At 41.0% G+C, this 26315-nt stretch overlaps 1 protein-coding gene across 2 annotated transcripts; it reads right to left on the reverse strand.

Annotated features, from left to right (window-relative positions):
- Positions 1-391: 391 nt before the first annotated feature.
- Positions 392-25399, reverse strand: LOC310914822 (tropomodulin-3-like). Of its 2 annotated transcripts, XM_083871249.1 has the most exons (11): positions 25339-25399; positions 24419-24456; positions 18870-19067; positions 17391-17547; positions 9977-10099; positions 9308-9397; positions 8673-8803; positions 7630-7737; positions 6053-6196; positions 5568-5712; positions 392-3410 (listed from the first exon to the last, which is right to left on the reverse strand). In XM_083871249.1, exons 3-11 carry the CDS (start codon positions 18993-18995, stop codon positions 3379-3381), a joined length of 1056 nt encoding a protein of 351 aa, XP_083727375.1. In that variant the 5' UTR covers positions 18996-19067; positions 24419-24456; positions 25339-25399; the 3' UTR covers positions 392-3378. The 2 variants fall into 2 exon arrangements, with proteins under 2 accessions (XP_083727375.1, XP_083727376.1); XM_083871250.1 differs by lacking the exon at positions 24419-24456 and having other exon boundaries at positions 25339-25398.
- Positions 25400-26315: the final 916 nt, after the last annotated feature.

The following is a 26315-nucleotide window of genomic DNA, read 5'->3' on the forward strand; positions in this document are numbered from 1 at the left end:
GGGCCGCTCCTACAGGGGGCACCTCCTCTTAAAGGGGCCGTGAGGGGACACGGCCCGGCCGGGAGCGGCACCGCGGGGGGACAGCGCCGGGCCGGGGCCGCGGGTGCCCGCCTGCGCCTCCGCGCCCTCCCGGCGTGGCTGCCGCGCTCCGCACAAAGCAGGCACCTCCCGCCCCGGCGCCGCTCCCTCAGGCCCCGCAGGTGCCGCTGTGGGGAGGGAGCCGAGCCGCTCCCCTCCCGCACTGTGCGCGCCCCGCCCGGGGCTGAGGGGAGCCCGCCCCGCCCAGAGACACCGGCCCGTTCTCTTCCCTGATGGAGAAGTTTGTTTTAGCTACAAACACAAGGGGTTCAAGGAAGTCAGTACAAAAAAGCAAACAAACAAAACCCCGAAGCCACAACAAGAATACAGTACTTTAATCATCCAAAAAATTAGTAACTGTTTTACAATCTGACAGCATATAGTGCTGATATGCTAAAATACTCCAATACCTGTTTCCCCAATGGAAATTTAAATTGAACACACTTGCTCGTTTGTAGGTTACAAACGCAGAATTACTCAAGGTGTAGAGAGAATGAGGCTATTTCTTTAAAATACAAGAGTAAATAGGTAATTGCTCTGAAATATTGGTTATGTTTCCATGCTTAGCTTGGAACCAACAGAATCAACATATGCGGTCACTTGATTTCTGCATTAAGCCGGAAAAATAATCAGTAAGAAAACAGTATCTCTTGTGGAAAAAAGCCCTTGTGTTTATGGTAACTGGTAATCAAATACACTCCTGCACTCCAAATCAGTGAAGTCATAGGCAGGATCTCACCACACTCGATGGCATTACATCACTGTCTGGTGAGACTGTTGAAGATTCCTGGCTATAGACTGAATTTATAAATTTATTCCAAAAAAGATACACACTGCAGGCACAAAAGTGATTGCTGATAGCTGTTCCATGCACCATGCCAAAGGTCTTGCAACAATTTGGATGATTAAACCCTTTCGTTTGAAAAAAATTCATTTCCATGCCCAGCCTGTCAGGTATCTGTCACAAGCAGTCAAATTTTTAGCTGCTGTCTACAGAGCCAAACCATTTATTAGAGTCCAATACTATAATTTGTGACAGGACACCTAAGAGTTGCAATTTAAATGGCCCTGCCTTTGATTGGAATATAAATAATTAAACAACCAAACTTGATTTAGTAAAAGCAAGAAAGGGATTTGGGCTATTATTTCCATAATCCAGCCTTTCAGTTTTCTCCTTCATTTTCAAGTAGGAGATAATTGCCTAATCTTTTTAGATAATGATAAAATAACTCATCATAGAACCCCAATACATGAACATATTCGGTGAACATGCAGCCCTTCAACAAATGAAGGAAGACATTACAGTCTGTTTTTTGACACAAAATGATCATGGTGTCAAGCAAATAAAAAGCAAAGTACAGCTTCAGGCAACTCAGCACATGATATGCTTTGGCCATGTTTATACAGCAGTGTCTGTCTGTAAAAAGACGCTTAACTTGTGACTGTACGCATATTGTATTAGAATTGTTTCAATGTTTATTTCAAAATCTAAAAAGTTACTGAGAATTTACAGAAGTCCAAACCAAAAGAAGCCCTTTTTGTTGCTCATCAGAACACTTCCGATGTTGTTGTGAGGTTACAGTAAGTGTAGTCTTTGGTTTTAACTGAATTACTTCTAATTTGGTTTTCAGAGCACATATTTATTTGTAATTCTAATAAAAGGCTGATTTAGAAATAGGGGAAAAAAAGGTTCTTCCACGAGTATACACCAGTTATATACATCCTCACTGAAGGCACTATAGTTCAAAATTCTCTGTACAGTTGCAGTAAAATCTGAAGCCACCTCCAGAATAAAGTCTGTCCTTAAAGATACAAACCAAGATGTGCAGCAAATTACAACGTGGGCAGAGTGTCAGAGACTTGCTCTGTTTTTATAGTATATACAACCTGATGCAAAAATCTCAGTCCAGTATGTTTCCTACACATAAATTCATCTCTGGATGAAAACAGTTGTCAGTTGAATCCTCTGTTGCTGTAAATACACCCAAGCTGTCCTGTAGAACATTTCTGTGATCTCAAGGCAAACTAATACAAGACAGTCCAAACAGACCTACACCAAAAAGCTTCTAGATTTTCATATTTCAAAGTGTACTGTGATTATGTACAGAAGTGATTCTTGTTGCCTTATTAGTTTGCTTATAGAACTTTAAACACTTTAATAATGACTATGCCCTAGAGATTTGACACTACATATTGGTTAGTTTTTGCATGTCTTAGGTAGTGTTTCAACATCAAGACAGATATAGAATGGAAAAACCCTTTCTTGAAAGTGTTACTTCACTATAAAAAACTGTTAGATCTGTATGAAGTACAAATAGCTTAATGTAATGCAACTTAGCTCAGTGGTCTTACAGTTAAGGCTGCTTTTCCTGTACAGTTATGCAGTATTTTAATTATGAATGTCCACTACTTCTAGAGAAATTGATACTTATGAATGTAGATAATTTTTAAACAAAGAATATAAACTAAATAACCATGATGAACACATGAAATCAGTCTAAAAATGTATCCAATTTAGATATAGAGAAAGACACAGTTATGGGATCTTTTGAAAAAGACTTTAAAGATTTAGGTGTAACAGGAAAACTCTCATTTTGCAAAGCTTCTATTTTCTTTTTCTGCAAGGCTTCCACATTTGTATTAGTCCCTCTAATCTCTTGGGAGAAGTCCTTAGCCAATTTATTTTTGTTTGGCTTAAAAGGATGTCTTTGAACTGGATCACAGTATCAAGAACTAGTAAAAAACCAAAACAGTAGAATTACAAATAACATTGCTGTGAAAGATTTCTCTTCAGTGCATATGAACAAAGCTGAACAGCTCTACATGAGTCCAGCTGCTGGGTGAAGAATCCCTTCTCACTAATGCATTGTTGTCAGGAATATACACACCCCTCCATGAAAATACACTCCCCCAGATTTTCTTACAAACATTTCAGTTGGGTCAGTACCTGCCCAATGATCTTAAAGGTCCCATTCTTTGACTACAGACAATTATACCATTGATTTGCAACTACATTTTTAAATTTTTACATTTAGAAAGCACAGTCAAAGTCCTGAAATACAAAAAAAGTTCTTAAAAAAACCCCAATGAAAACCTATGGTACAGAGAGTGGCACAGTTACTGTGTCTCCATCCATCCATCCCAAAACCATGATGCATGCCAGAAGATGATTCCATTGCTTTGCTTTAAAAGGAATGGGGTTTCCAGTCTTTTCCCTTCTAACCCAGGTCAATGTAGTCCAAGATTGCCAAAGCCCACGGTGCTGCCCGTGCTGACTCCACAGTTCTGGCATCAGCTTTGCTAATTGTCTCCTTCAACCCTTCTCTTCCGAACTGCAACAACAGAGACAAAAAAGAGAAGCGTTGCTATATTAGCAAAATATATACATAAAACATTTTAGGTATTTTTTGTGTTTCTATAACATGAACAATTGTTTTATCACATGAAGTACCACAAATTAAGGTAGCTAACACGTAGCATTAGACAGCATTTTAAACAAATAAGCCAAGCTTATCACCTTATTCGCAAACAGCTGCAAATACTTCCAAGGAGGGACTTGTGGGAAACATTAATCGTCTTATGTCTGATAAGCAGATTTAGCCAGAATTCTTTTTTTACAGTTTTTGCAGTTTTTTAGAGGTGAATTTAATTTACATGGCTTCAAAAGAAACACTACAAGAGTTTCACAGTATATCTAAGACAATTTATACTCACACAGATATTACAACTGACAGCCTAAAATCTTCCATTTATTAATAAAAACATTCAGTTGTCAGAAAATGCAAGAGCAATAAAAATTTGTAAATAAAATAACTAAAAGTTCACATGCTATTAAGATTTGAGAATATGTGATGTGGATTGAATGACTGGAGTTTTCCTCAACATTTGTATTACTTTTGATGTTTCCACACTATCAAATTATGTTTACCTTTTCTGTGCAGACAAAGCAAACAGCACTAAAGGTCTGATAGTACACATAAAAGACAAAATATAAAGGATTTTGTTTAAAAACATGAAGCAAGCACACCTACATAAGAAAGCGAACCTGTTCTCAAATCCACTCAATGGAAGGTAGGTGGCAGAAGTTATTCATACCTGCTTCCATCAAACTGCAAGAACAGATGAAAAGAATTTCCAGCCCTAGACTTCTCCAATCATGCAGTTAAAAGTACAAAAACAAAGAACAGGGAAGGGGTACAACACAGTGTGAGCAAGGAAGAAGAATAAGATGTAGACTTTTTTTTAGAAGGAACATACAGAGATAGAAATGAGAGACTTCGAACATCTTGGTTTGATGCTCAATACCCAAGTGGGTATTCAGAGGAACCTTCTCTGTAGCTTCAGGGCTGGAGAGATGAAAATGTATTTGCAGAAACTTTTACTCGCATACTCCAGACTAAGAAAGCAAAGGAAAATAAGCAAGATATCAATAGAAGCATAGATTTTGAACAGTCAAGCACTAATAACAGAACTAGTGAGAGGGGAAACTTTAGAAAGCTGTGAGACACCTGAAGCATTCTGATAAAAAACCCAACTGGTTTAGAATCTGTTTTGAGAAACAGATTTGCAGTGTCTGAGTGCCTTTCTTACCTCTCTGTGCTCTATTCTAGTTACTCATCCGTATCTTTCAGAGCTGTTCTCCTCCATCTAACCTTTATTGAGTGGAGAATCAGATCTTTAAACCAAATTCCAATTTCTTGTGTCATTCCCTCTAACATATTCCTTAACTACTGCTACTACTACTGAACTGCTTGGCCCTTTTTCACACTGATGAGAGGTCACCATAAAGCACCAACAACCAAAAGATTTAATTAAATAGAGATTTAAAATGCAGTTCTATTTGCATAGATGGACATTATTTTGTAGTTGAGTGATTCACATATTTGACATTATTATACAAATTATTTCCATTCATTGCTGCGTTATTAAACAATTTTCTGCTGATCCATTTAATTAGGATTCTAACTGATGAGCTCCAACAAACCTGACTGCAGCAAATAAAGATGCCACTGCTATCAGCTACTTGTGCAGGAACAGAAGCACCAAGGGAGAGATTACCCAGTCCCAGCTTCTGTACATGAGCAGTTTCCTTGCTCAAGCAATCCCAGTGACATTGGGATAATGAAACTGAACAGGGCATCCTACACTGTTAGTTTCAAGTACTGCTTTCAAAGAAGAAATTAATCTTATCTGAATACAATGGAGTGATCAAAACTATTGTTTTCACTCCCTTTGCCTCAACTCATATGAAACTTGAATGCTCGTGTTCTAGACTATGCTAAAAATCTTTTGCTCATGTACCTGAACACTCTGCAACTAAACAGAAAATATCAAGCAACAACAAAAAAGTAGGAGTAAAGCACAGGAGAAACCTGAAACTGATCTACTATTCTTGTGCTATTCTGGTTTTGTCAAGGGAGAAGGGGAATAGCCAGACACTTTTAAAGCCTGTGCCACACCCCCATTCAGTTAATAATGACAGGTCTTACCCAAATCATTGTTTTTTGTGATAGCTGCAGCTGCCCTGGCTCGAGGTCCCTGTTGTGTGAAATGGTATCCAAATTTGAGGATCTTGTTGTTTTCTTCAAGCATCTTGGCAATTTCTACTTCTGCAGCTGTGCCCAGCTGCTGCCTCTGTTAAAATAAAAGGTACACAAAGACAACAGAGCTTACACGTGTTCATCCTGAAAGAGATCAAAATACTTTCCTCGTGTCAGTCAATAAACACTCAGCTTCATTCTAGTTAATCAAATATAGGCAGAAGATCCTGAAATATGTTTGTACATTTTAAAGCACAAGGTAGTACAGAAATGACCAGGAGTAACCTCAGCTGGATGCTTCTCACAATCTTAAGGGCAATTGTTGATGGTGTTAGATAATTAAACATAAAAAATTTGAAGAGTTTACCACAAGCTGTCTTCTAAAAGTATTCAGTCAATTAGGATTGGATAGGTTTAGCTACCACCTCACTTACCTGATTATCAATTTTGATCTCTGTCAACGTTTCGTTGTCTTTCAGTGCATCAACCAATGCCAGAATTCCAACTCCAGTGATGAAGTTTGATTCTATATTCAAACTTTTTAATTTTGTGTTTACTCTCAGCATATCTGCAAGAGCCTTTGAATATAAGAAAGCATCATTAAACTTTTGAATTTTGCTGCAGTACCTCATAGGGCACAGCAATACCCACTTTCACTGACTAGTTCCATGGAAGCAGCAAGTTCAGAGATGCAAGGTGTAACTTTGCAAGCTTTCACTTACTGAGACTGAGATGAGTCTTCAGCCAGGCATTATCTACATTCCCTTTTTAAATAGCATTCAGTCAAGAGAAAGCTTGTCTTTCTCTTGTTACAAACTAAAAAGCTACACAGAATATAAATAGTCTGAAATTAGCATATTGGACCAATTCCATTTTGTAAGCCTTCAGAGCACACAACGAGCAATGCAGGCTGCTAAGCAAAGGCCAAAGAAAGGGCATTAGTCATCTGAGAGGAGAATTAGATATGGTTAATTTGTAAACAGGAGATCTGACTTTCAAAATGCTTTTGTATACAGATTTGGCAGGAAGAGGTAAAATTCAAAGCTCTAAGCATAGTACCAGCATGTAGCTAAAGGCACTTTTATACCTGATGTTATTTCTGAGAAAGAAAGAAAGAAAGAAAACAGGACTGGCTAACTGCTGAGTTTACTGTCTCATTGAAAATTTGTACCCTTTGCATTTTTTTTTCTACCAAGTCCCAGTACAAAAATACCCAACAAAACCACACCTGAGAAAAGAAGCCATTATAGATTTTTATTACATGTTTTAGTCCTGCTGAAAAGAAACTTTTTAATTGACCAAAGCTTTGAAATGCTCATTTGTTCATTTAATGGAGTCTTTCAAACTAGTTGCTTTTTCTCTAAATTGAATTTAAAACAAGTGCAAAGGACTGTCCTTGTAAAACAATTATTTTTGTTTTCTTACCTCTTTATTTGTAATTAAATAAGGTACTGCATTAATTCAACATAGAAAAAAATGACCTGGCAATAAATTATATTTAAGTTTCAATTGCATCAAGCTAGATACTTTGACCAATATGCTTTATATACCAATATTTTAAGCCACTCTTTGGTACCAGAGAGATAAAGAAACAGGTATTTTATAAAACTCTAGTTAGTTGAAAAATATTATGGGTGTTTTAAAGTCCTCAAATGTGCTTGTAAATTAATTTTGACTAAACTATTGGCTACTGGAATGAATAGAAGGAATAAACAAGTAGGAAAGAAAAAAAAGGAAGGAGGTTAGCAAAATGAAAAATCAAGGAACAGGACTGGGAAAAAGAATTCTCTCTTACACATCTGAGGCATTGCTGCATATTAAGTTACTAGTAATCATTTACCAACTTAGATACAAGAAAGGTTTGTTAAAGAAAGCATACTTTAAAGTGTAGCAGAATGGACACATTTTCATCCCTGAATATTTAAACTGGATTAAATCCAGTTCCTTACCACTGCCTTTTTATCCTACCTTCCCCTGCCCCCCACTTAAAGCCATTATCGTGAGTACTTACAACAGCAACAGGATCATTGCTCCGGGTGGCTGCCAGGCTGAAATTCTTCACATGTGTGTTGGTTTCTAAGGCTTTTGCAAATTCTTTCAGCGTTGGAATTGGTATGTTCTGGAATTAAAAATAGCATTTTGCTCTCTTGAGATAGACAAGTTTATTCCCTCCTCCCAACTTCTCCCACTATCTTATTTCTTTACAGCAAAATGCCCAACAATACTAACTACCACTGGCCTCCAGCAGTCTCACAGTGAAAATCTACCCTAAGATGTAATGGCTGTAAGAGTCACCAACTCTATAAAGCAATCATTTTTACAGTATAGTAGCAAGCTTAAAAGGAATAATTTAAGGAATTAATTAGGGTAGCAAATGTCTCAGTTTATTGTATCAGAGACTTTGATCTGTTGCTTTTTTAGGCAGTTATTTTGGCTAGCATTTACCTGTTACAGAGTATTCTTAAACCATGGATTTTATTTTCCTCCTTTAGTAAGGGGAAAAAGCAGCTCTGGCTGCTGGCAAGGCTGTCCCTGGTGTCTACACTGCAAGTCAGGGGTGCTGCAGTTCTGGTTTCTTTCAAGCAAATATACAAAAGCTTGTCACATGTAAAAACACAACTGTTACACTTAGGAGCAGAAGCTGCCCTAACTTCCACCAGCCCTTTTGTACAAGAATCAGAAGGATGTCAGGCACAAATATCCCTTTGCTTGCAATACAAACTGAGAGCACATTGCTTCATCAAGGACAAAGGATTCAACAAAGTAGTTGACTCCATGATAATGAGCTGCTGGAACTGCTGCCAGCTTGGCAGCAACAGAAATCTGGGCTGGCAGTGAGAAAGTCTAAGACTTTTTAAATACACATTTGGCAAAAGAAACCAAGATGGCTTATTGGTTTAGCTGCAGGTTCTGAGCTTATACACACTACAACATTCAGCAGAAAGATTACTGTATTTAGAATAAGCCTATCATGTTCTCTTAGAGAGTTTTGCAGGTTGAAGTGTCTTCTATTGAGAAAAAGCAGCATATTTACTGAAGCCTTCAGGTAATTACCTTAATGTTATTTAGATTAACTTCAACAAGACGAGAATCATTATCTTTAATCCTTTGCAGTGTCTCCTCCACGTTTGTGGGATTTGGTGGTTCATCAAAAACAGGCAACATTTTTTCACCTTTTACTATATCTGAAAAGTAAGGCATTTAAATGTAATCAGACAGGTTGCACACATTCATTGTGGATAAATGATACACATACTAAATATTTACTGTACTTAAAGATCATTTCATCAGTCTTTACAACTGTCCCCCACCAAAGTTCAGTTAAATAAAGTTAAATAAAGTTAAATTGTTTTTCAAAAGTCCTCACAGCCTTTCTGCTTTTTTTAGAAAGCACACAGGAGTTGAATTACAAACACAAATATAAAACCTAAGAACCAACACACACAATGCATGCTTATGCCTGCTCTTGTCACCAAAAAGTGACTTAAATGCAGAGGATACTTTAGTGTACATATATTTTAATTCCACTCTTGCCAGAACTCGATTAGCAATGTTATAGGCATACACATTTCCAGACTAGGACTTAGGAGTCTAAAAGAATGTTGGTGTAACAGCAAAAAAAGTGAATGCTATAGTAACTGTGTGCAGTACAGAGAATTGATTTTTCTAGCACTTGTATACACACTTACTTGAGAAGCTGTCTTTGTCTATCCCATTACTGCTTCCTACTACATCACAGAACTGATTGTTTGTTATCAAGTTGGACATCCCCAATATTGCTGAAAAAGAAAAACACAGTTTTTACTCTTCCTGATGAATTCAGCTCAGATGCTCCTTTAAATAACAAAACCTAATGTTCGTACAACAGTTATCAGTACAAAATGCCATTCAATATCTTACTCATTTGAAAAATGTAGAAAAAAATAATTAATTACAGACATTTTAGTTGACTTTCACATCTTAGAAAGTTCTGACCTCACCAGGTTCAAGCACCAACTTTAAAAAGTGCAGCTCAATCACAAAATGAAGCTTTTGGAATACAGGCACATACAAACTCATTGTTATGCATAAGAAAAAGCAGTCACATACACATCAAAACCAGTCAGTCTGAGGAACGGATTTAAAATTTTTGAGTTTGAAAATTAGGTATCTTTGGCAGGCCAAAATAATTAACTTCCTCGCAAATTATCACAAACCAACAAAGGTGAAATTTGCTTCAAGCAAACTGGCAAACAACATTATCTAATTTCTATCACAACTATAACATCCCGTAGTCAGATCCATCCACCACCACATTAATTACACATCTTTCTTGTCTAAATGCACACCAGCCCATTCACCCTTCAAAAAAGCCTCACCTGCGAGGTCACCTAATTCTGTGTCTGTGGCACTGGTCAAGGCTTCCTCCAGTTCTGGATCAAGAGAGAATTTTTCTTCTGTGAAAGACTGTACAGGCTTTTGCTTGGGGATAAATATTTTCCCTGGAGTAAACAAAATGGAAAGTCTGATGTTACTTTATATTATATAGCTATTTATCTTTCAAATACTATGTACTTAAAGAATACATATTACATTTAGTGAATACTAGAAGAACCACAGACAACATAAAAGATTCTTCTGTTATTGCAAATCAGAGATGAGGAAAGAGCATATTCAGGCATGAATTTTCAGGAGTCTGGATCATTATTCCAACTTATTTGTTTCTCCTAAGGATTAGAAAGTAACATATAAACCTCCATGATACATTTTGAACAGTCTAGAAAGACTGTAAGAAAGATTTAGTATCACTAGAGAATGCTGAGTTTCCTCTCAGGGGAAAAAGGGACCCAGGCAGAACTGTAACCTGAATGTGCTAGAGAAAGAATATCACAAAGTTATCTGAAATCACACGCCTGGTTTTTACACCATACATGATATTTCTGATTTCAGATATTAACCTCAGTTCTGAGGCAAAAAACTAAAGTTGCTTGAGAAAACCATGGTTTGTGAACAGCACAAAACAAGGTAACAGATTTCTCAGCCAGTGACACTGTTTTCCAAAATGATACTTAGAAAGGTCATCAAGGATTCAATGGCAAAAGAGCCAAGAGTAATATTACATTCTGCACCAACTTCTTAGTTATTACAGGCAGGTAATGGGAAAACTTATTTTAAAGACATGAATTAGGTAGAGGTCTGTGCAATTACCAGAATTCCTGCATACACCTTTACTTGGAAAGTTAGGGTAGGAAATCAGAATATGAGACAGCCTTTCTAACAGTTCAGCTGTGAATGGTTTAGAACTGATCTTTCAGAACAATAAAGTCTTCCACTGGGTAAGAGCCAGGACAGGGAAGGGGTGCTTAGGTTCAGGACAAATTAACATGGCAAACAAAAGCTCTTGTACTGATGCATTTGAGAGAAATTGCTTACAGCTACACAACTGTGATTCAAATCTTAACAGCTATTTAAAGTTCAAGTTTTTCAAACTTTCCAAGTTGCCTGAGCTATCAGCAGAAAGAGCAATAGGAAAGGAGTTCCAACTTCCTTTTGTTATTTCCTGGGGTAGGAAGTGGTGTTGATAATCATCCTATGAAGTCTCAGTCCTAATTCAGGAGCCAACCCTCTGCCAAATCCATAGCTATAAAAATTATTTCCACAGAGGAATCACCCTCACCCCAAAGTCCCAGTTACAGTGATAGTAGGTGGAGTTTGCTATCACTAAACTCAAATTCATGTATTCCATATCTTCTCTAGATTACAGTAGTTTGTGGTATTTTTTTTTTAAGGAAGTTAATGCATTCCCACTAGCACAGATTACAGAGAAGCACATCAGGTTTTTCTCTCACAACAGTCTGATGACCAAGAGCTGTTGCTAGCAACATGGTATTTTTGTTCCTGGGTTGCTATCTCTTTGGAAACTTGTATAAATGGTCATTATCCATATTTAGAAGCAGAAAATAATCCTCCTTACATAACTGTATTGATTCCAAACAGTAATCAAGTGCAGCTGACATGCATTACCACCCATACCTCAGCTTTGACGGACAGCGCAGAAGAAACTGTTGGTGATTCAGGATTAAAAGAAAACCTTCATAAATTGAAGGCTTATGTAGCAATTTTCAGGTTGTTTTGATATAAATGATGCAATACATTTCTATCATTTTATTTTACCAGCATCACCTACTGGGGAGAGATTAACGTTTAACTTAAAACTGTAATTTATAGAAGAGATGCAAGAATGTTTGACAAGCTTTTCATTAATCCATAAAACACTCTGAGCAGCATACACATGATGTGAGGCCTTTCAGCAGCTATGTTTGTATTACTTTCCTTCAGTAATATGGGCTAGCAAAAAGGTGAGGATTTTGGAGTACAAGGAAGGAGGACAGTGGGATTCGAGCAACTGAGCCTTCATTCAGCCATCCTGTTTGCAGCATCAGTGCAGCAGGAAGAGACCAAGAAAAAGAAATTGATCTCAATTAAAAGCAACTTGGCAAAAATGTATTTTAACCTAGTTCAGCCTTCTGTCTAGTTCATCCCATAGTGCTCACAAAAACAGAACTACTTTTCCTGATGTTGCTTTTCAGCAATTCTTAAATTTATCAGTTAGAGAGGTCTGGTTCAAATATCTGCTTCCTAAGAGTAATACTAAACTTATCCACACATGCCTGACTCTTTAGAAAAGCTAAAGAGAGTGAGAAGTATAATCAGTTTTTAACAAAGCAAAAATGTTAAAAGCCACTGCCCTCCAGAAATGTTCAGCCAACTGCAGTCAACTGCAGTCACACAGGCTGTGTGGAGCAGGGTCAGGAGCAGTATTTGTTACAGAACAAGTCACACCCTTGTGTACATAATTTCTCATTCACTGGCTTCATCTCACCCTAGACTAGAAATCAGAGGTTTACAATGCACATACAAAAGTAGGTCCTTCCCCACTCCTAGCAAGGAATTTACTTCCAGAAGGGTAAGACCCCTGTGTCTCTGGGGACAGTGATCTCACTCAAGGCCTGCTGCCAATGCAGTTCAGCGAGTCCCTTCCCCCTTCCTAATGCAAGCTTTAAATAAAACCAAAAACCACTACACATCTGCACAGCCCATGAGATGTGCAGCTTGCCTGGCCCTCAAGTGGAACATTTCCAAATAGCAGGGATTTGATTACATGAAGGAACATGACAGCTCCTATTCATCCAGCCAGGATACTGCAAAGATTCAGGAATACAACATGAAGAGGCAAATTTCAGGAATGTTCACATAATTTTTGTAATAATTATAGAGGCAGGTGTTCCATGCCTTTAAGCTAACATGTTAGATGATGCACATCCAAGATTAAGTCACAGGCCTCCTCTGCTACAGAATGAACTTTCAGTTCCAAGTTCCACACAATGGTATTACCCTATAGGCAGGAACACTGGATGGTGTTTATTGAAGTGCCCTGGGCATTTCCCACACAGATTCACAGCACTTGAGGTGGGACTCAGCACCTTGCATAAATCAGGTCTGTTCAGTGGGGCCATGCCCTGGACATTGCTGGTACTATTCTCACATACCCCACAATAACAGGCAGCAGGCAGCCACACCTTGCACACCAGAAGGAAGTCTAAAATCCACTTTTGGGGTAGTCCATTTGGGGAAACAAATCAAGTGTTACCTGAGTACAACTGAATACAAGCTTTTCTCATCACTGACTTCATGAAGAGAAGTGAGCAACATCTGATGTACTCCTTACATCTTATGCTCCCTAACATTTCCTTAGTTCAGAAATTTATATAATCCACACTTCATCAATCACCAGTTCTTATCATGTAACAGGTTTATCAACTCACTTGCAAGCACAATTTTATTCTAATGTTTTTAATTCAACTTACAAGCGAGTTCCTCAATGTCTTAGTGCAGACATTGCAGAGCTGTTATCTGTTATCTGATTACAGGCCACAGCAGTGAATCAGAAAACTGTTTTACATTAAAGCTGGAGGATCACATGTTATTTTGTTCTAGTGCTCTTGTATGGAGAATATCAATTTGACAAGCTGTTTCTGCAAAGCTCCTACAGGATATTAGCTTCACTTCACAACATGTAACACACTTCCTTTAAAGACTTTAAAGTGATTCAATGGCAAACAGAGATCACAGCATCCCAAATCCTGCTGCAACAGAAGGCAACGGTCATCTAGAGCAACAACTGAGCAGGGTGCCAACAAAAGAGCTTCAGCCAGGTGGCTGCAGTTTCAGTCTGTTTTCTGGGTGACATAGAAGGGGAAAAAACTAACGAAACCTAAAGCAGAAGTGACATGAACTGCAAATCTACACAGAACAAACACACCCCGGCAAAGGAACGCAAAGAGAAGAGAAGGCCACAGTTAGGAGAGTGCAAAGGCTAGAAATGCAAAGCTTAGTTTACATAATACTTTGGTAATGCCTTGCACTATACAGCACAAAGTGCATTACTATCTCAGATATGTTTTTATCTCAGCTGCAATAATTCTCTTCTTCTGCTGTTCCAAGAGAAGGGAACAGGAGGAGGAGCACTGGTCAGACTCTGTCAGATGAGTGAACACACTTGAGGGCAACAGCCTTCAGTGCTGAACCCTTGCTTTACTGCTTGGATGAGAGCTCCTTCTCCTCGCAGTACACCCTGTAAAATCTTTATGACATACTTACGTACACACATGGAGACAACGCTGGTTTTGTTGCAATTATTACCACATTGGTCTCATGAATCTCTTGAACAATGGTTTACTGTATGGTTCAACACTTAATTGGAACAGAATGTGACTTAAATCATGTTTTAAAATGAAGTTAAGTTTTTAAGGATGCTTTTAGAAACAAAATCAAGGCACTAGGAAAATGGAATAGAATATAATTTAGGGATTAAACTTCACATTTCTTTAGCACTGTTCATTTCACCACAGCAGGACACTTTACATTATTTCAGATTTCCACATGCCATAGCACAAGACAAAAGAAGTTCCAAAGACCTGGAGAAATTACATCATCTATCACTGAAGGAAAAGCAACATTATTTTAATAACATGTTACCCCAAAATCAGGTACTTGGGCCATCTGGAAGAGAGCATTTTCCTTCACACTCTAGCAGGAAAACAAGGTTACCAGAATCAGTAGCAAGACAGGATATTTAGAATTAACCTAGGGTAAGCTTCTTTGATAAATCTGCAGACCAAATCACCATGCAGGACATCAGTTCTACTAAAATAGAAAAAGGAAAGAGAAAGGTAGATTTTCCTCTTCTTGCTCCATGAAATGAATAATTAGAGCAACAAGACCAACCAGGGACACAAATATTTTATCTGAACTCCTAAATTAACAGGAGATTCAAGCAAGATTTTCACCAACCCTTTTATTCTACAACTTGCTAGAGTTTCTCCATAACACATATTTCTAGATGAAGTGAAAAATTATAACCCAGCTTTGTTGTCTGTTGGTCTGTTTTAATATTAATGAAAAGCACCTTAGGATACAAGCCTCCTATAGAAAAAAAATAATCCTACACAAGTATTAAGTTGAGCCCCACACCCGTTCTGAGTTCTACATCTAGATAATGATTTCTTGATTTAAAAGATGAAATTATTTACATTTGCCATTTTTGTGCAAAATGGAAACAAATGTGGCAGCAAGTCAAAGTTGAACCATAATACTTTCATGAGGGGAAAAGGTTATCCCTCACCTACTACAACATGAGCTTGACCTTCTTGCCTCTTGCCCACTTAACAGAGCATCAATTTGAATACTAAACATTTGTTTCCACATTTTTAGTTTTAATGAAAGTAATCTACATTTCATTTCTCGTATTATTTTCTCTTCTCCTACAGCACTAAAATAAATGACAGAAGTTACTAAATATCAACTTTTTTTTTACAAGATCCAGGAAATTTTACAAACTACACTGGTATGACTCATTGCAACATGCAGACAGACTATTTAGTAATTCTTTATTACATAAAGGAAATGACATTTGATCTTTCTTAACCAAGATTTGCGTTACAGCTGGACCCTTCTGTTTCTCTACAAGATTCTCACAGATTTTATCTACCCAAGCAAATACTTTATGTGTGCATGTACACACAAGCTGACTTTAGAGAGCCATCTATGTGAAAGAAGCACTAGCAGCCAGCAGAAAATTGTATTAGAGCACATCCTCCTTGCCCAGCTCACTCCCTGAGGGAGCAGTGCACAGGATGCAAGGGATTCCCCAATCACCTGTGAGCCCCAAATATACCAAACTCAACCACACTGAACCATCAGTCTCCAGCACAGACTGGCAAATGTGTCAGGAGAGCAGCAGAAGGCGGGTGCAGGCAAACACAACGTGAACAGGTACATGGCAGCAGCAGAGGTACCATGAAGGCACTGCTGCTGTGGGTGCTTCTGCTTTCTATAGTGAATACATCACATGGTTCTTACTTGGAACTCCTCCAGGTTCAGGCACCAAACCCTGTTCTCCTGTCAGCAGAGGAGTGTCATGGTTACCTCTCAACACAAAGGGAGGTAACTACAAAATAGAGCACGAAATGCTCTCCAAAGGAAGTCCATCACACACAGGGCAGCACTCTGTAAAGTCACAATCTCTCTGTTACTTCATGAAAGAAAAGGGAGGCACCAGCATTGCAGGTAAATCTATCTGGCACAGGCAGAGAAAATGCAAATACCCCCAACAAAATTTTTACCAAATAGACCCCACAATCATATACACCAACTCAGTGGATGAATGAAGACTCAATTCTGAAATAGCAATGATTCACACCAGATAATTAAGTAGAATTAAAGGGTTTCAAATCAGTAAGAAAAGAGGGGCCTGCTCATCTTGAGCAGCTGGAACACAACTGAGGAAACAATTTACTGCAGTATTAGTGCAGCAGATCTGCCCTGCTGCTGGGGAAGGCTGACATGAGCAGCAGTCACAGGCAGTGCTCAAACACTGTGGTGACAGCTAAAAGCCTGCTCCTACACAAATGTGTCCTGCACAGCTCTGGGAGTGTCTGTGCCTACCAATAGTGCTTTGTAAGGCACAACAAATTTGGCAACTTCTGTTCTGGGTGGAAAAAAAAAAGACCTGTTCTTACAATATTTAAGAAGCATATTCTATTTTGATTTTCTTCTGAAAAGCAAAACGCTTCCCATTAAGTCAATGAAAAAACTAGACCCAAAGCAAAAATTTTAAATCCCAGGCTTTATTAACATGTCCATGGTTTTCAGACCACAAACCACTGCCAGATTGCAAAACTTGTGATGATAACTATGTAATTAGTTAGGAGTAACTGCAATCTTATTAAATCTTTCAGTAAGGATGCTAGAAAAACACCATGACTGCATACACCACTTGTCTGGCCTTGTCAGCCTACATCACCTTTGAACATTACTGCCGACCACAACATCATTCAAATGCCATTTCTCTAACCCAACACAGTGTTACAAAGGTTGCTGTCTGCATTCAGCACACGGCATAAGCCACAGGCACAATGACAGCATGTGTTATTATTGACAGAAATCAGTGTTGGCTCTTACTTTGAGGATATCATGCCCATCAGAACTTCGTAATCTATGATAAAATCTCTGAGTCTTACTTCCTTCCTGTGCTACACACAAAAAGCACACCAGTGGCACAAATGCCTGAACAGGAAGCCTCCTGGCCCTGCACAGCATCAGCCATTTGGCAATGCTGCAAGTTAAAAGCATTACAGCTGCCAGTGCTTCAATCAAACTTGGTTCACAGTACTTCTGGCTCACCCACTTCAGAGGTTTCACAAGCACTTACAGGGGAAAGGGTGGTGTTACCTTTCTTTTCCCTGGTAAAAGGCACATAGTCTTCCCTGTCCTTGTACTCCAGGGCCTGCTTCTCCAGGTATGCCAGGAGCCGTTCCCTGTCGAAGGGGCCCGAGGCCTTCTTGGCAGTCTGGTCTTTCTGCCGGAAGCCCGCGGGCAGCAGCGCGTTCTGCAAGGCAAAGGGAGCACAGGACAGCTCAGAAAGGCTGCAGGAGCACCTGCTTAGTTTCATTTTCCTCTTCCTTCTCTCTCTCTGCAAGGTTCAGCCCTGATACATCATCTTTTGTAGGCAATCTTTGATCCCCTGCCAACTTCCTTTTTTTGGGGCAGGGAAGGACACAAGGTAATCTAGACATGGAGAATATAACGAAAATGCAGCACGCTGTGCTCTCAGCAGGATTGAAGCAATTCTTTAAGTACAATAGCTCCCAGCACTCAATTTGCCAGTTACTTTGCATTTCTTTGCTAGAATCAGCACTGTTTAAATGAGCAGTGCTAAATAAAACTCATCTATTTGCAGTTTACATTCAGCAAGAGACTATTTCCTCTGTCACTTACATCCATGTGATTTTAAGACAACTGACTACTATTATTTTAACACAGAGTGTTTCTGGGTTTGACCTGATTCAAGGTGGGATGTTTCTTTGTTAGCATCAACATATTTCAACTAAAGAGAGAAAAATGAGGATATTAGTACAGAATGACCAGAATGCTGACTGCCATGAAAGACAACCAGCCCCTTTGCCAGTTCTCCTCTGTTAAAATATCAGTACTCTTGCAGTGCAACAAAACAGGTGATTGTAATATTCTGAACCAATCCCTGAACATCAAGATTAAACTAATCCTGGTTTTATTAAAGCAAAAACAGAGAACCTGAGGTGAAAACACAAGTCTTGCAGTCTGACATAAGCTCCAGTATCTGTAGAGGACAACTCAGCTCTTTGTAGCAGAAAGCTGTAATATTCTTTATTCAATACCCCATGCTGACACAATCAATCAGGAGCTTAGCAATCATTTGTCTTCTCTTCACAAAGTCAGCACGAGAACAGGAATAGACATAAGCTACCAGATACAGGACCAGGAATCACCAGGAGAGGTTGGCACCCTCTCACTCCCATCAAACTCCACAGCAGAAATAATAAAACAAATATGATGCAAAAGGGCTGTTTACCAGACAGCACTGGAAACAGGAAAGTCAAACAGGCCTTTCTAAATAAACTTTCTTTTCAAGAACATGAACAACAGCAATTCTTATTTATAAATAAATGCCAGAAAGCTCCTCCCAACATCCTTTCTTATGTTCTCCTTTACTGCAGTTGTGCCCATCTTGCAAACATGAAATAAGCATTATATACACACATGTATATGTGAGATCATCAGCAGGCCATGAAAAAAATTCTGCTTAAAAGTATATTATACAAAGTCTCAATTTATTTTAGATTAGAAATGGAACAAATGAAAAAAAGAAAACTTCTTTTGGCCAATGCCTACCTCGGGGTCAAGATCATCCAAAACAGTTTCCAGTTGTTTCAGTTCTTCTTCCGAAAGTTTGCCAAGAATTTCATCCTCATCGAGATCTTTGTACTTGTCCAAGTCCTTTCGAAATGGGAGCGTCATGACTTGGGCAGTAGCAAGTTGCTCAAACACTTCAAAACCCAAGTCTTAATTCTTATCCAGATCTATGAAAAACTTTCAAAAAGAAATAAACAGAGTTAAGGCAAATATCCCAACCACAAAGCATCTTCAGTCTCCACATACATCTGTGAAAGGAAAGCTCTGTCACCCAGTACTGGGATCTGTTATTCTACAACTGACAAGGATCACCTGGAAGTGTTTCTTCACTATCCCACCATGCCCTTGTCCATCAGTAATTAAGCTGTATCTATTTTCAGATCAAAGTCAATACCCAGTCCACTTGACAAGAACTCCAAAGCCATATTTCCCACAAAGCAGGGCAGGAGGGAGGAGATCCTACTACTTATGAGTCCAGTTTAATGCCTTCATTTTTTACACATTTTTTACATAATGAAGCCAAAAGAAGAGTTAAGATGCTCCACAGTTCAAGGGCACTTAAGGATAACTTCACTATAAACAAGGTAATTGGTTACCACTGACTCATATCCCTGCATATTACCTACAGAGGAAACAAAGGAAGTTTGCCTCTAAGTTAATTATAGCACTACCATCGAAGCAACATTCTGTTCTGTCCAAGGAAAATTACAATAGCTTGATGAAAAGCATAGGAAATACAGCTCTTAAGTGGCAGCAATCCAGTCAATCCTTCTATCATAAAAAATTATTATTTTTAAAAATTAAAAACAAAGAATAAACGGTGTGACTGATCATTAAACATTATATTTGGAGGAAATCAGGGTCCTTCAAAATGTACAGTCTATACCGCACTTCTCACGGAAAAGGAGAGGGTAAGGAATGTTTTTTTCTAACACCCACAATTTTTAAGCATTTGTCTTGGAAAAAACAGTTAATCACAGCAGTGTTCAAGCAGACAAGTTGTTTCCTCTCATTTTTCTGAGAGTGCTAGGACTCTCCTTTTGTTCAGCCAAATTCTTGCTTCAAGTTGACCACACAGACAAAACAAAAGGTAATTGTGAGTAAGTAAGTAAGGGAGTCCATCAGGTGTTTGGGAAACAAAAGCTAAACATATACATTCCTTTTCATTGGTCTCCTTAAACCATTTTTTTTTGCTCTATAGAAATACTCAACACAGACCAGACACACAGTAAAAATCACTTTCTCCAGTAGCCTCTATTCAAGGACAGGTGCTCACACCATAAATACAATTGCATTACTTCAAATTGACACTTACACTGTCCTTCAAAACCAGATCAGTTTAGTCACTGCCTCTTAAGTAGCAGGAAAAGGCAGGCTGTATATACATACATGCTATACCATGCACACAGGATTCCTCCACCTCAGCTGTTTACATCCAGAAAGGTCTCCCTGGCTGCCACAGTTACATATGGTGACATTTTAATTCAGAGACACTGAACAGACATGAGCACACAGAGGTTCATCCACACCATTCAGTCAAGTGTACCTGTAAAATTAATCTGGTTTTAACAATTACCTTTGCAAGAACTGTGAATTTCCAGGTCCTATCTACATTTAAGGAATATATTCAGCTATTTTCAGGATGTCTGCTTTTAAAAAATCATTGCTGATATAAATACCAGACCTTTATTGTGAACTACAGATGACACTGATGGGACTGAAGCTGACCCCTGCAAAGTTCTCTCAAACATATGGAGGAATTCCCATTTTTTGTAGCAAATTACACCAAAAGAACTCTGTCTGTCTTCCTCTGAACTAAATCAAATCATGCTGGAAAAGCCCCAACCTTTTGCAAGAGGCTACAGAGCTAAGGACATCCAAGTTACTGGCTGCAGAAAATGCAGAGGGTAGCACACCTATGTTTTCCTAAGTTCTAAAAGTAATTAAAGGAGTGACTCTGTGGCCCAGAGAGCCACCTCCTACAGTTTTCATAGTCTGGTAGTATTTGTTTCTCCAGGTGCAAGCAGCTGATGGACAATTAGCTGATGCCACACAATCTGCATGTGAACTTCTCATTCCTGGAGCCTTAATGTTCTGCCCTTCCTGACAGTTCAAGCCATTACACAGGATCACAGGAGAAAAACATTTCCTGCAGCTGATTACACATTGCTCTTTGTGACCAGGCTGCAACATCCCAGCCCTACATCAAGACACTGCTATTTACCACATTTCTGCATGTCCATTTGCATTCAAATATTAAAAGGTGTAGTTTTAACAGGTAATTATAAGGAGCAGAATGGTTAGCAAGTTGCAAAATAATGCTGCCCTTACTCTGAAAGAGAGTAGCACTGCATAACCATAAATTATCTTCATGTAGGCTGTATTTCCTCTCCATTAATTGTCACAAAATGCTGTAATCCAGAATGAATTACCTTTATTTACTGCATTGGGATGTTTCATATTGGAAAACTACTCATCCTTTGTAACACCTTAATTAATTTTCAGGTCACAGCCCTTAGTCTCACTTATTTGTATATGACCAAAGAGGCCATGTCAAATCCTCAGGTACAGTGTTCACACACTCACACACAAACACACAGAAGTGAAAAATAAAACAGCAGAACAAAAAAACCCAGTTTCTGTAACTGAGGCTTCACTTCAGCAAGAACAGAATTACATGTAGCCTGGGAAATACAAATTTAAAGAGTTTTGGACATATTTTCTAATACCTATCAGGGATATATATTTTTTTTTAATATGAAAGCATCCTTAATGTGAGACACCCTTAAAATGCACAATGGTAGCTAGCATGTCTGTAGTACACCAAGATTGCTTGGCAACAACTCTCAGAAACATTCCCTACAAAAGAAAACACAGCATATGCAACACTTGCATACAACATGCTAAAAATCAGGTTTTAAAACACAGTGTCAGGAATTCTCATTGCCTAAAAAGGGCATAAAGGCCAACTGAAGCCCTAATCTAATCAAACAAGCCTTTTACCTCCCATTAAACACACTTAGTGCTCTATTTGCTTTCCATCACTGGCTGCAGCAGTTCAGCATAGAGACACATGCATAACAAACTACAAGCTTTTAGAAGGAGCAGTTACTTGGCCCGTGAATATTTGTGGCACATTTTATGTATATATATATATATATATACTTATATATGTGTGTGTATATATATATGTGTGTATATATATATATGTATGTATATGTATATATATATCTCTGTATGTATATGTGTGATCTTACTGCAAAGTCATGGGCAAAACTGGAACCATCAATTTTGGCTTTGCAAGTACTTTGCTATTTTTTCATGAGCAGAGCTAGTTTACTTCTAAGTATCCTTCTCAGCTTTATCATAAAAACATTGCATAAAAGTCCAAAGAGCTAATATTTTTTTCACATATATAACTGTAATGTAAAGTTCTTCAGTCCAGCAACTTCACAGTCACATAAGAAACATTTAGAGAAATGGAAAGAAAGCTATCACTTCCAGTCCATCAAATATCAGTTCTCTGTTTGTTCAGTAGAAGAGAAGCTGAAAAATCAAAAATGAAGAAATTCTGCTGGCCATCACAGAGAAAAAAATCTTACCATTATTCCCTCACCTGGGAAATCAATGAAGAACTAAAGAGATGAGAAAACATCAGTAACTTTACTTTATGCCATTTTATAATTACCCGAATAATCACTTGAAAGACTGTCAAGCAGCTTTCACACACCTCTTATCCACAAGTCAAAATATTTTTTCTCCCCTCCTCTCTGCAAGTATATTTTCAAAAGCCAAAAGATTCTAAAAATAGCAAGCTTCCAATTATCTTCCAAAAACTCCACCCCTTGCCCCCCCCTCAAACTGTTATATTCAAGAACACACTTTCTTAGGACCCAAACAGGAGAAACTCTTTAGATATAACTTGCCCACAGGAAACAACAGTGCTGTTAAAGTCCACTGTAAATGGCTTCCGTGACTTGGATTTTAAAATAGAAGCAACATCATGAAAAACAAACTGAGCTGGGTTTGGCCAGCACATCCACAGAGTTCACTTTAATCTCGTTTGCTCCTCCCGAGCCTCCTTCCCCCCAGCCTCTGGGTGAACCCTGTGGAGCAGGGGGGTCTGCAGGGCTGTCAGCATTCCTGCTCCACTCAGGGGCCCACGCCCTCCCAGCTGCTTGGAGGAGCCTAAAATGAGCATTTCCCCAGGGAACCCCCATGATGGCAACAATTCTATTTTCCAGTGTGGAAGATCATACAGAACTGTTTATGAATAATGTGCTGCACTTGAAAGAGCTATCTTTACTTACCAAAGCAAGGAGAAAAATGAGTAAATATAAATATTACCATAATCCCAGCAGGTTCCTAAAAATATTTTTGCAATGCCTTATAAGTCTGCTGAACAGCCCAGTGCTGCCTTTCTAAGCAAAAGCTTTTAGAAACCCACCTGAGGCTTCCAAACCCCCAGCCTGGGGTAGGGCACAGGATCTGGGCTGTCCTGCCCCAGGGATGAGCAGACATCCCCCAGCCCAGAGGCCCATGGAGCCAGCAGGTGGCAGCTCGTCTTTGCCTACACTTCTCATCAGGGTAAACTGTGTTTTCCAGGCATGAAGATACAACTATTCTGGGCTGTTTTCCTAGAAAAGCAAGCCCAAGGCTTCATTCTGCTCAAAGAGACAATTCACTAAGCTTTATACATGGCAAACTGAGCTTCTCCAACTTCACATTTGTCCACAGAGTGACCCAGGGAGTGGAGGGGGACAGGCAGCTACTGCAGAGTAACTACACAGACCATGAAGATGCTCCCATGATGAAGGAAATCTGAACACATCTGTGTTCCCAGTTCCTGCAAGTTTCTCCTCTGCATCAGAGGGCACCTGCAAGCAAAGCCCACTTTGCTCTTTTATACATCCTGTGTACAATGACACAGACCTGGGACACAGCTCTCTTGCAGACAGGGTGCTCTGAGTGATGGCTCAGCAGCCAAGTTGGCATTGTCCCATAAAAACTTTATTCCTGTGTGTGCCTGCTCCTGAAAACTGGTCATCCACACGGTAGGGCTAGAGGGACACACCCAGTCAGGTCAGGCAATGGCAGGGGTGACAGGCCAGGGCCCCAAAGCCAGGGCTTGGCAAACTGCACAGGGTATGCCAGTGGCAGCAGTTCAGCACACCCAGGGCACTGCCAGGCATGCTCACCAAACTTGCTGCAGGGCAGGTGTTTGGTGTATCCCAAATAAATACAAGGCTGGGATAAGATAAAAATCCCAGGTGCCCCAAGAAGTTTTTCTGTCAGGACTCTCCACTCCAGCTGTCCATTCTCTCTCCCAGCATCCATGAAGTTACAGACTGGCCAGGATGAGGGATGTTTACGCATAATTTTTTTCAGATAATACCTGGATGTTCTTCACTAGAAACCTGCTGCCCATTAATATACAGTATCTGCTCCAGTATCTCCCTGCTGGTGTTTTAGTCAAAAAGAAACATTAGATACAAGCTACCTGAACGTTTATTGAAACATTCAGTTACCTTTTATCCATTGCAGAATAGTGGCAAAACTTACAAGCCTGGAACAGAACAGGAGAAGAAATTTAATTCATTCCCATTCTATTACTTCAGGAAAACTTCTGAGTACAAGTCAGTTTCAAGTCCTCCCTTACATCACTGGCTGCCTTTCAAGCTCTCTACACCTGACACCGCAGCCAAACTTTAGTTATGAGGACTGATCCAGTACATTACAGCAAATTTAAAGCGCACGGCAGCCTCCCTAGGACATCACTTATTTCAGCACACCTTGCGCCCGCCCGCAGAGCTCCAGGCTCCCAGCACAGGCCCCCGAGAGCTCCGTGCGCGGCCCTCGGACAAGCCCTGAGCAGGGGTGAACAGGAGGCCCCGGGAGCTGCCGGGCCCGGTGTCGGGGCAGGGAGCGCACCCCGCCCCGGAAAGGCATCCCTCCGTCACCGACTGCGGGGACCCGAGCGCTGTGCGAGCCGCGGAAAACATGCAGGAAACCGAAAGAATTACGGGCACCGACTTCGCTCTACAGGCGAAGTTTCTGCAGTCTCCGTTTTCGGGGCTCGCAGCAGAGCGGGGCGCTGGCCGAACACCCAACCCAGCCCAGCCCGCACCTGGGCGCGCTCCGCAGCCCCCCGGCCCCTCAGCCCCGCGCCCACCGCCCGGCCTGAGGCTGCCCAAGCACGGCCCCGCCGCCGCAGCCCGGCCTCCGCCCCGGCCTCCCCGCCGCCCGGCACCAGCGGGGCTTCGGGCCCCCCGTCAGCCGCCGGGGTCCGGCCGGGTGGGCGTCAACCCAGCCCTGTCTTCCTCCTCCTGCCGGACTCCCACCGCGCCACGGCGGGGGGCGGAGGGCTGTGCCCGCCCGAGCCCGGCCCGGCCCGGCCCCGCCCCGGACCCGGTCCCGTTCCCGTCCCGCAGCCGCTCCCGTCCCTCACCCGGGCGGCCGCCGGTCCCCGCTCGCCCAGCCCGACCAGCAGCGCCTGCGCATGCGCCCCGCGCACGCCGGGAGCCACGGGCCCGCCCGGGCGCAGGCGCCGAGGAGGGCGGGGCCGCCAGGGGCGGTGAGGCCTGGACGGGGCGGGCTCGGTCCAGTGGGCTCCCGGTCCCTCTCCCAGCCCCGGCCCCGGCCCGAGTCCCTGCCCCGGGCCAGGTCCTGGTCATGGAGGTGCTCAAGGCCAGGTTGGACGGGGCTGTGAGCACCCTGGGCTGTGCAAGGTTCCCAGTCCGGCAGGGCGTTGGATCGAGGTGATCCAGGGTCCGTTCTGAGGCGGACCGTGCCTGCGGTGTGTGGGGCCGCCCCTCCCGGGCTCACCCGGTGTGCTGCCGGCGGGGCAAAGCGCCGGGCCCGCCCGACTCACGGTGCCTTTTCCGCGCTCCACGGCCTTGCAGAGCTCTCTTGTTGCTTCTGCCTTCCTTTGGCCCCTTCAGGCTCCTCGTTTTCTGCCCACATTCTGTTTCTTCTCTGTTCCGAACATGCAGCTTCCCCCTCAGGGCTGTCAGACGGGTCCCCGCGCAGAGGAGTCCAGTGCCCCGTCACTCCCTGAGACACAAAAGGGGCAATTCCGGGGACACAGCGGCTTCTCCTGGGAAGCTCTGGGCCAGAGCTCCTGCAGCGCTTCTGCTGACACAGAGCAGGTGGAATCCAAGCTCCAACGTGCCCTGTGTGCTGATGTGTGCATAATCAACAGGACTTTGTGAATGTTTCAGCTACCTACTAAACACCAGCGTTAGTAAACAATATTCTGTATACAATTTTTTTAAGGTTTATAATGTGACCAGAAGACCTGGACGACAGTGGAAGTTCCACTGGTGCTGAAACAATGTTCATGCACAGCTGGAGCAGATGCAGCATGGAGCTCCTCACTGCTGGTCACTGAGCTGAGCACAGCAGGATAAAAAGCCTCCGACATAA

Source organism: Zosterops lateralis (genome assembly GCF_965231275.1).
Source record: "Zosterops lateralis genome assembly, chromosome: 13".
Lineage (NCBI taxonomy): Eukaryota > Metazoa > Chordata > Aves > Passeriformes > Zosteropidae > Zosterops > Zosterops lateralis.

What these genes read in the sequence shown, in the direction of transcription:
- LOC310914822 (XM_083871249.1), bottom strand. Translation starts at nt 18,995, where the DNA reads ATGACGCTCCCATTTCGAAAGGACTTGGACAAGTACAAAGATCTCGAT. An exon ending in AGACAAAGACAGCTTCTCAA is followed by an intron (nt 8,804 to 9,307) that starts GTAAGTGTGTAT and finishes CTTACTTTTCAG; the next exon opens with ATATAGTAAAAGGTGAAAAA. An exon ending in CACAAAAAACAATGATTTGG is followed by an intron (nt 3,411 to 5,567) that starts GTAAGACCTGTC and finishes CTGTTGTTGCAG; the next exon opens with TTCGGAAGAGAAGGGTTGAA.